This window comes from Aphidius gifuensis, linkage group LG3 (assembly GCF_014905175.1).
Source record: "Aphidius gifuensis isolate YNYX2018 linkage group LG3, ASM1490517v1, whole genome shotgun sequence".
Classification (NCBI taxonomy): domain Eukaryota; kingdom Metazoa; phylum Arthropoda; class Insecta; order Hymenoptera; family Braconidae; genus Aphidius; species Aphidius gifuensis.
Genome location: NC_057790.1, coordinates 22,274,730 through 22,284,482, shown reverse-complemented (window position 1 = coordinate 22,284,482; position 9,753 = coordinate 22,274,730). Strand labels below are relative to the sequence as shown.

At 23.0% G+C, this 9,753-nt stretch overlaps 1 protein-coding gene across 1 annotated transcript; it reads right to left on the bottom strand.

The window, feature by feature from the left end:
- Nucleotides 1–6,560: 6,560 nt before the first annotated feature.
- Nucleotides 6,561–9,720, bottom strand: LOC122852909 (COP9 signalosome complex subunit 2). Its single transcript, XM_044153025.1, has 8 exons — nucleotides 9,536–9,720; nucleotides 8,988–9,182; nucleotides 8,791–8,916; nucleotides 8,372–8,714; nucleotides 7,854–7,992; nucleotides 7,572–7,788; nucleotides 7,133–7,273; nucleotides 6,561–7,054 (listed from the first exon to the last, which is right to left on the bottom strand). Exons 1-8 carry the CDS (start codon nucleotides 9,587–9,589, stop codon nucleotides 6,935–6,937), a joined length of 1,335 nt encoding a protein of 444 aa, XP_044008960.1. The 5' UTR covers nucleotides 9,590–9,720; the 3' UTR covers nucleotides 6,561–6,934.
- Between the last annotated feature and the right edge of the window lie 33 nt (nucleotides 9,721–9,753).

Here is a 9,753-nt window from a genome sequence, read left to right as displayed (position 1 = left end):
GAATAAAAAATTATCATATGTATATCAACAATATCATTCTGTATATATATAATTTATTATCTAGATAATTTTCTCAACTACAAGCTATATATTTAACTCTAGTTAACTTGAAATATTAAAGTGCATATATATTTTAGGTACTCAACAAAAGAGTAGGATAGGCACGTACAACCAAAACCAAATCTCTAGAGTACAGTTGGCACATTTTGAATAGAAAAGCTGCCACATATTGGCTCTATCCTAGGTAAAGATATAATATATACACACTCAAATACACCATCACATCTTTTAACAAAGATTATCGGATTTTACTATCATCCCATTTATCTAGTTTGAAATTTCACTGTAATTTAAATTGCATATACATTAATCAATAAATTTTACTTTTTTTATTATCACACCATGTCCTCAACTAATTATCAATTTTTGTTTTTAAAAAAATATATTTAATTTGAAGATGAAAAGAAAATATTATTATAATAATTTTATTTATTTTTTTAGTACTTTATTTGAAACTCTTGATGTGTCGAGATCTGGTTTCTTCAATTTGAAAATAGACATTGTATTACAGGATCAGAGGCACTCTAGTCATTATTCGTGTAATAGTACTACTACTTCATTTGTCCCAAAGGGTGTTTCCTATATCCTTTTAATATTCAATAAGTATAGTTCCCAAGACCCAAGCTTTTCTCCAAGGTTTCTACTACTGTCTTAACATATTTATTTTCATCCCTTAACATTTTTTATCTTATGTTTGTTCATACATGTATTTATATATTGTTTTTTCATCCTCAAGAATTGAAAGTATATATATTTATACAACTATTTTCAATAAAAAAAACAAATAATAAATAAATAAAATTCTTTGTGTAAATTTAATCCCAAAAAAAAAAAGGCCATATTTGGATATTTTAATGAATTATTAAATTTTAAAATCCAAATATTTATTTAATAATAAACATGCGAAATCATAGTGACATAATAAAATTATTAAACTCAATTATTTTATATATTCAATTTTATTATATCAATCAATAATTTAATTAATTATTTCATAAAATTTGTATGTAAAAAAAATCTTATTTATAAATCACAGTAAATAATAAAGTAAAAAAATATTTTTTTTATAAATATAAATAAAGTGAAAAAAATAGAAAAACAAAGTTGATTTTTTTCAGGGTGAAAATGGAAATTTGCTAGAAGATTGCAATTTTTTTTTTTATTTTTTTTCATATACAGTATATATATACTGGTGTGTGAAGCATCCGGGGTAAAAAAAAAAAAAAAAAATAGGCATCTTTGCCCCTCGAGTAATACGTTGCAATATTAAGTAGTATACCCGGGTATAAGGCGTGCGCACAAAAAACTCTTGTCTTCTTCTTGCTTCTAGAAAAAAATACATAAGAATAAGACTAAAATGAACAAAGAATAATGCTGTGAGAAGCAACCAACCAAAATACATATATATTTTTTTTTATATATACTTTATATGAATATATATAGATATATAAAGTACACCGTATGCAAGACATGTACTCTCCACGCAACTTATATCCGTTATAGACCACCACTTCTCTTCTCTTTTTATTTCATAAATGTATCATGGTGCATAGGTGCATCTATGCAACTGCAATGTTACTACCTGCATAACTTGGATTATTCATATTATTATTTATAATTTATATATTTTTTATTATATTCAATTTTTCAATTTATATAAATTTATAAAATATACATAAGCATTTATATTTTTTAAATTTATTTATAAAAGAATTTTAATAATTTAATAATTATTAATCAAATTTATTTTATTAAATTATATATTGAAAAATATTAAACTGAAATGTATTGAAAATATAATTATGATCACTGCTGGATCATACAAGTAATAATCCAGTGTGTAATTTGATAATAATCCCTTTGTATTCATAGATATAGATTGAACATTGGACGTTGCAATAATCTCGGATGAAATCACGTATGTGGACATTGAATATATATACGTCTTGATTAATAAATATAAAAATATATTACAAGTGCACAGTAGATTAAAATCTTTTATATAAAATATGTCTATAATGTTGATGACGAATGATGAATGATGATAATGATCTTCAGGGAAATGTATTTCTTTTGATTCTGTATACATATACTGTCACCTTTGTATATATAAATCAAAAATCTCTCAATGTATATATAATGATACAGTCAATTGAAATCCAGTGAGATTTGCCAAACAGTATTCCGATATTTACTTGAAATCCCTCAACTCAACTCAACAGTTGTAATTGAGTTTTAAACCACATATACATATTCCAACAAATGTATTTAAAATAATTAAAAAAAAAACTAAATATAAATTAAATATTATTTTAAAATTGGTTTAATTATATATTTTTTATTTAATATATAATTTTAAAATAATATTTATTTTAATTAATTAACGTATAGTCAATTATTTTTAATTATAATTTTAATTGATATACAACATCATATACGTCATATGAAAAATAAATAAATCATCATTATTAAAAAAATAAAAAAAGTATCTTTTTTAAATTGAAAAAATAATAATAAATTTTTTTTTTTTTTTTAATGCGGGTATATTGTCAATGAGAATTTTATATTTAAAAATCAATATACATAGATGTCAGATATCGTGTGTAAAGTTTCAAAGCTGAAAATGACGTTAATCACTTGAGGATTATAATAGACCACACCGTGCAAATTTGTAAATATACATAACGCGCAGTAACTATTGACACAGAAATGAGGTAACTTCATTATTATCCCATTCCATCATCAGAGTTAACTCGTCAGGTAAAATTTACTTGTACAGTTTGAGCTCTCTTTGATATGCCGAAAGCTATATTATTATATAATCAAGCACACTAAATTTAATATGAATATCAATATTGCTAATTTTTAAATTTATTATTTATTGTTTTAAAATTTGCATTTAATTATATAATATAAACACTGTTTTATTGCTTGATATACTTTTCAGTTTGTTTCATTTTAAAATAGCTTTGAAAAAGTAAAGTTTTTAATAAAAAAAAATAATTATTATTATACAGTATATCGAATAATTAAAGTACTGGAAAACAAGTTGAATGAGAAATCGATATTATATGTACATTAAATTTACATTTAAACGCAATTATTTAAATGTCAACATGAATTATTATAATTATAATTATTGTTGTTGTTATAAAGATCAATTTATTTATTTATTTATTTTAATATTTCAAATGCTTGTTGTATATTTATTAATTTATTTATTTTTTTAGTTCATTATTATATTATATGGTTTCTTTAAGATAAGGTTTATAAGTATTTGATATTTTTTTTTGGTGATAAATATGTAATATAGTTTATATCTATGAATCATTTGGATAATACAAAAGTGTCAATATAATGACAAAGCTACGTATACGATCATGTCAATGCAATGTAAGACTAAAGACTCATATCTTATATATAAAATGTTCGTTGTATTTTATGATTATTAAATATTCCAGGAAACATTGATGTTAGTTCATATTACAATATATAATTATAGAAATTATAAAATTATAATAATCTTTATTTTGTTTCACTATTACTTCTTGGATAAACTAAAATTATTAAATAAATAATATCAAATTTCCAACAATTTATTAATATATTTATTTTTTTAGTTCATTATTATATTATATGGTTTCTTTAAGATAAGGTTTATAAGTATTTGATATTTTTTTTTGGTGATAAATATGTAATATAGTTTATATCTATGAATCATTTGGATAATACAAAAGTGTCAAAACAATAGCTAGTTTTTTGGAATATTTGTGTGAGAACTTGGGGTCCTGTTGTGGATTAGGGGCTTTTCCATCCAATGAAATAACGACAAATACTATATAATAAAGTATACATTTTGTCTGGATACGAAAATCATTCATCTTCATTTATTTATATTTATTTTTTTTTTTCATTATTGTTTATATCCACAAGGATATTTATCAAAATTTCACGATAATGTATATTTACCGAGATGGATAAATATATTTTTTTTTAGGATAATATAAATTATAATAAGCCAACAAGTGATACGAGTCAATCGTTGGTGCGACAAAATGGAAATTCCATTCAAATAAATATAATTATATAATAATAAAAATAGTAAATATATTGAGTGTTTAAAAACAATTGAGCTTTTTCAGATGTATAATCAAACTGACATTTAAAAAATAATATTTTTTTTTTCGTAAAAATATATATGATATACGATGTCAGTGTTGAAAAATGACAGACACTTTTGTCATTCTTCTTAAGGTCTTTGCAAATGGACATCAAGACCAGAACAACCCCCACAAATTTTATATAGAAAACAATTAAAAAGACAAAACAATAAGTGAAATATTGTTGCTCTTTTGTTATCAAATAAATAAATAAAATATTATAACAATAAAATACTTAATTATCATAAAAGGATTGTGTATGTCTTTCAGCTCAAAATTGTAAAGCCTTTAATTAATTTTTTTTTCTCTCATACGATTCAATTTTAAACTTTTGTTTCTTTTGTATTTGAAAAAACAAAAAAAATTAAAATCAAAAAAATAAACAAGAAGATTACTCACTTAAATCTGACACTATTGTTGAGGGTAACGAAATAGAAAAAATGAAAAAAATAAAAAAGGTATATATTGTCGTGACAATATCATTTTCTTTTTTCCCTCCTCATGTTCACATTCTTTGCAATCTTTTTTTTCGTTCACCCTCTATTGCCTCGAATGAAGGGGATCACACTAGCACAACATAAGCCAGCGAGTTATATTTTCTCATACTTTTTTCAAGTTATATAACAACGAGTAAAGGACAAAAAAAAAATATATATATACACAAAATACTAAAGATAAAAGAAAAAATAAAAACAACAGGACAAATGTCTATTATTTTCACGTACATATATTGCAATTAGACTGATAGAACACTAGACACAGGACACCAGTAAAGAGCAATTCAAGTGAAATTCGGGACAAACGTTTCTCAACAATTGTTCTCAATTTGCAAATGGAAAGCTAAACTAAAGTACCAAATACAATAACATACAAACACTAGAACAATTTGATTATTATCAAGACAAAAATAATAACTCTAATATATTTTAAAATAAATTTAAAGAAACAGGGTAATAAAAAAAACATGTTCGTTTGATGTCATAAAAAATATGTTGAAAATAAAAAAAACATTTGACGACTAAAAATAATAAAAAAAATATTTTCAAGCAATTTATTGGCAAATTTTAAGCTCAGTAAAGTCAACAAATATGAATATAACTAAAAAGCATCAAAAGCCATCCTTCGAGTATATATTGAAGCGAAAAAAAAAAGGTCAATCAATGTATGAAATTTTGGAATATATGTATTCATTTTTTTACTTCAAAGAAATCTATGTAAATTTAAATTTACTAAAACGATGATAAAATTTTCATGTATATTTTTCTTTATTTTCTTTACTATATAAATGTGGTCTTGAAAAATATTAAATTATTTTTAAATAATAATAAAAACTGATTGAAAAAATCATATGTAATAAATTTATGAAAAAAAAGAAAATACCAAAAAATTGAAGAATTTCATTAAGAGAATATTGAAAAATCTTGTTTGTTTTTTTTTTGCAAATATTGTTGAAATTATATGAATTGTTATGTAACGCGGTATGTTTGTATGTGTATACGAGAAAAGGGTTTAAATAACATTGCGTTTTGAATAACAATGCATGAAATAAAATGAGAAAGAGAAAGAGAAAGAGAAACAAGTCTCAACTATTATTGCATAGGAACTACACAATTTTCAACACCTAGAAAATTTTGCGTGTATATTTGTGAAAATGAAGCTAAAATACAATGACTAAACATAAATATATAAAGTTAACGCGTATATGTATACTAAGTATTGTATTTTAAGTAAGTATTGCAATGTAAATCTACAAACAGTATTCGTGCAACGATGCTTTTTGCCTCTAAACCATCATTTCAAATTCAACACCACAATTCGAATATACATGTTGTATATGAAACTACAAATTATTCTGTAAACCTCCTTTTACCTCTTTGTCCTTAACTTGTAGACTATGTTAGTACACAACTATAAGATGCACAAATATACAGAAAATTTACTTGAAATATTTTGACGTTTGGTAACATGTTTATCTAATAAAAAAAAAAAAAAAAAACATTTGTCTATTATTATATTTAAAATTATACTACAAATTTGTAATATATAATATATATTTATTTAAATAATTATTCAAAATATATTGTAATCAAATAAATAATAGACATACTTTTTTGTATTTGTTTTTTTTTATTCTGGTTGTTAAATGTTAATTAATGCTTCTTTAATTTAATTCAAAATATAAAATCAATGTTGACAATTAAAAAAAAAAATAAATTATATACTTACTGTAAAAAAATTTTAAAGCTACATAAAAAATAAAAAATACAAGCAAGAGTCCCTTTGAGGTGATACTTTGAAAAAAAAAAAATACAACATACATTTCTCTATTTTATTTTCTTTATTCTGGTTGTTAATGCTCAAGTATATTTTTTGCAAAATTTACAACAATGAAAGATGTTTTTAAAAAATAATTGAGCTGTTTTAATTGAGCGAATCAACAGAGACCAGCTTTCAGGTAATTTTATCATCTTTTTTTTTTTTTTACATATTATTCAAAGTCGGTTTTAAGTATAAAATATCACCAAATTTTATTCATTATTAATTTTTTTTTTTTTACAAGATAATTGTTGTGTTAATTTTTCTTGTGTTAATGTTGAGATGATTCGACTTTTATACGATAATAATGCTATTCACAAGTAATTGGGTTTTATTTTTTTTTATTTTTACTGTGTTTGTTTGTTTTTTTTTTTTTTAATATCTAAAGCTGAGACTAATTAAGACATTTTGTTGAGAACAGCTAAATGAAGCGATTGCAACTGACCTGTCCATTTGTCTAAGGCGTTGTAACGAGCGGCGCAAAGTGATTTTTTATCAAGCTCAAGAACTTGATTAACCTATTATTAATAAGAAAATTTAATTAATTATTTTTACAATAATGTTTTAATTAATATTTATAAAAATAAATTAGATACCTGATCAATTCTTCCACTAATTGTACTGTCAAGAATACAAGATACTAAAAGACTTTCAACTTCGGAAACATCAATGTTCAATTCTTTGCTGATGAATGGGATGTGAATACGAGTGTATGGTTTTATAAGCTTTATCAGAACCTGGAAAATTTAAAGTATACAAATTATTAATGTTTAGCTTCTATTTTATCAATTAATATTCAAAAAAAAAATTATATAGTTACTTATATTTAACTAAATAATTATAAAATATCTGGGTTAATTAAATATACCAAAAAAATAATAATAAAAATTGTTAAATTAATAACAACAAAAAAAAATTAATTTAATATTTTCTAATAATTAAATTGTCAACTTAAATCATCAACTTTTAGTAAATAACTATGTAATTTTTAATAAATTATTAAACAAATTGAATAATAAATTTTTTTTTAAATACCTGAGTACGAATATTGCGAAGTAAATCTTCAATATGCTCTCTGATAAATGGATCATCCATAATATTATTTCTATTCTGTTTTAATATTAATTCAAATTGATTAATATCATTATTTTGATAACTGACAACAAGATTTGTCATTGCCAATATTTCTGGATCATTTTTATATGGTTTAGCTTCTTGTGAATCAAATGGATTAATTCCAGATTTCATCAACCTAAAAGCAATTAAAATTCATATAAATAAATTCGTTTATTTTCTTGGGAGTTATTAGTGACTTACATATTGGCAAGAACAAGGTATTTCAAACAGGTGGTTCTTCTTGGTGATCCAGATTCATCGTAATTTTTAAATGCCTCAAAAAAATCAGTATGTGCTCTTTCAAATTCACCTTCTCTCAAGTGCATTTTACCACCACATTCTGTCAAAGTAAAATTTAAAAAATTAAATCATTATGTTGGAAATATAATTTTATTAAAAATAAACAAGAAGTAACATGAAACGAAATGAAGATTAAATGTATTTTGTTTATCTGATTGAGATTTTGTGTGAGTATGAATTGCATGAAGCTGATGGATGGTGTAACCGATATATTTTTCGTGGAATGAATGACTGATGCTGCCATGCTGGAAGTGTGGTTTGAACAAAGGAAAGAGAAAATAATATTACGTCATTAATTTTAAGTCACTCAGTCTAATTGGGACTCTTGTCTGATACACTTAGCAATGACACCTTATATAAATTCCAACACATTATTTAATTAAAATTATTTAAATATTATTATTGTTGTTTTTATTTACCTCTGATAACTCCCATAATAAGTGGATGTGGTATAGCACTTTTAATATGTAAACTTTGTTCATACAATGTTTTTAATTTTTTATTATTTTTTTGTGCAGTATACATTTGTATTTCCAATGCATAAATTTCCAATAATTGTGTACCTTTTTTTAAATCATCTTCACCATCATCAGTTTGACAACTTTGATGTAATTGTTTCAATATTTTAGCTAATTTATTGAAATCTGAACGATCAAAATACAATTTACCCAATTTTGTATTTGTTTTAAACCATAGTCTATCATTTTTTGCATCTTTTAATGCATCTAGAGTTGTTTCATAAAAGTCTTGTAGCAATTCCATCTGTAATTATTATCATACAATTATTAAAATTATTAAAATTATTCTTAAGAAATAATTAATAGAACATATAACATACATTTTTTGATGTACTAATGTAATCCAATATTGAATTGATAGATTTTTCAGAATGATTTCTAGTAACAGCACTTTTTATGTACGTCAATAATTGCTTGTACCTTGTCATCATTTCCTTGTAATTATTCTGTAAATTTAATAATTATTAATAAACAATTTTTCTTTTAAATCAATTCATTTAGTTTATCATATACATACCAATTTAAAATTAATTTTAATCATTTGTTTAAGTGCTTTGAAGCCCCATTCTCCTTTTTCACCAGCTTCAAGATCAAGTACCTTTTGAAAATTTTGTAAGGCAGCTTTTGGATCATCTTCTTTCAATGCTTTACTATTGTAATATTGATTTTCTAAATCAACATCTGGTTCTGAATTTGAATCTTCAGAATATTCCTATAATTATAATTATTTGTTAAATAAACATTTTAAAGAAAAAACATTAGGCATGATGATGATTAGTCATGTCTAAATACATACACACATAACACACATACATCTTTAAAATGAAAAGTGTTAGAAAAAAACATGAAAAAAAAAAAAAAAAACAAAAAACAATAATAATTAATATGATAATGAATTTCGACAATAAAAAATATAAATATTTATAAATTTGAATAGTTTGATTATTTACAATGTATACATTTGATAATGGTCCGTATAACCTCAACAATTTTGAATAAAATAATTGGTCTGTTAAACATAAGATAAGTTTGTATATAAAAGAAATAAAATTAATTAATATTTACCAGTCCATAGTCCTCTTCTTCTTCACACATAAAATCATCATCACCGTCTGACATTTTGATATTATAACTAACAAATTAATTAGAAATAAAAATATAGATTAATTTTTGCTTGTTGCCAAGAATATTTATACAATATTTAGTCTTTACTCTTCACCAATCACCCCGGCAATCCGGCATATGTAAAAAATTTACGTTTCACTAGACATTTTGGGTGTTGG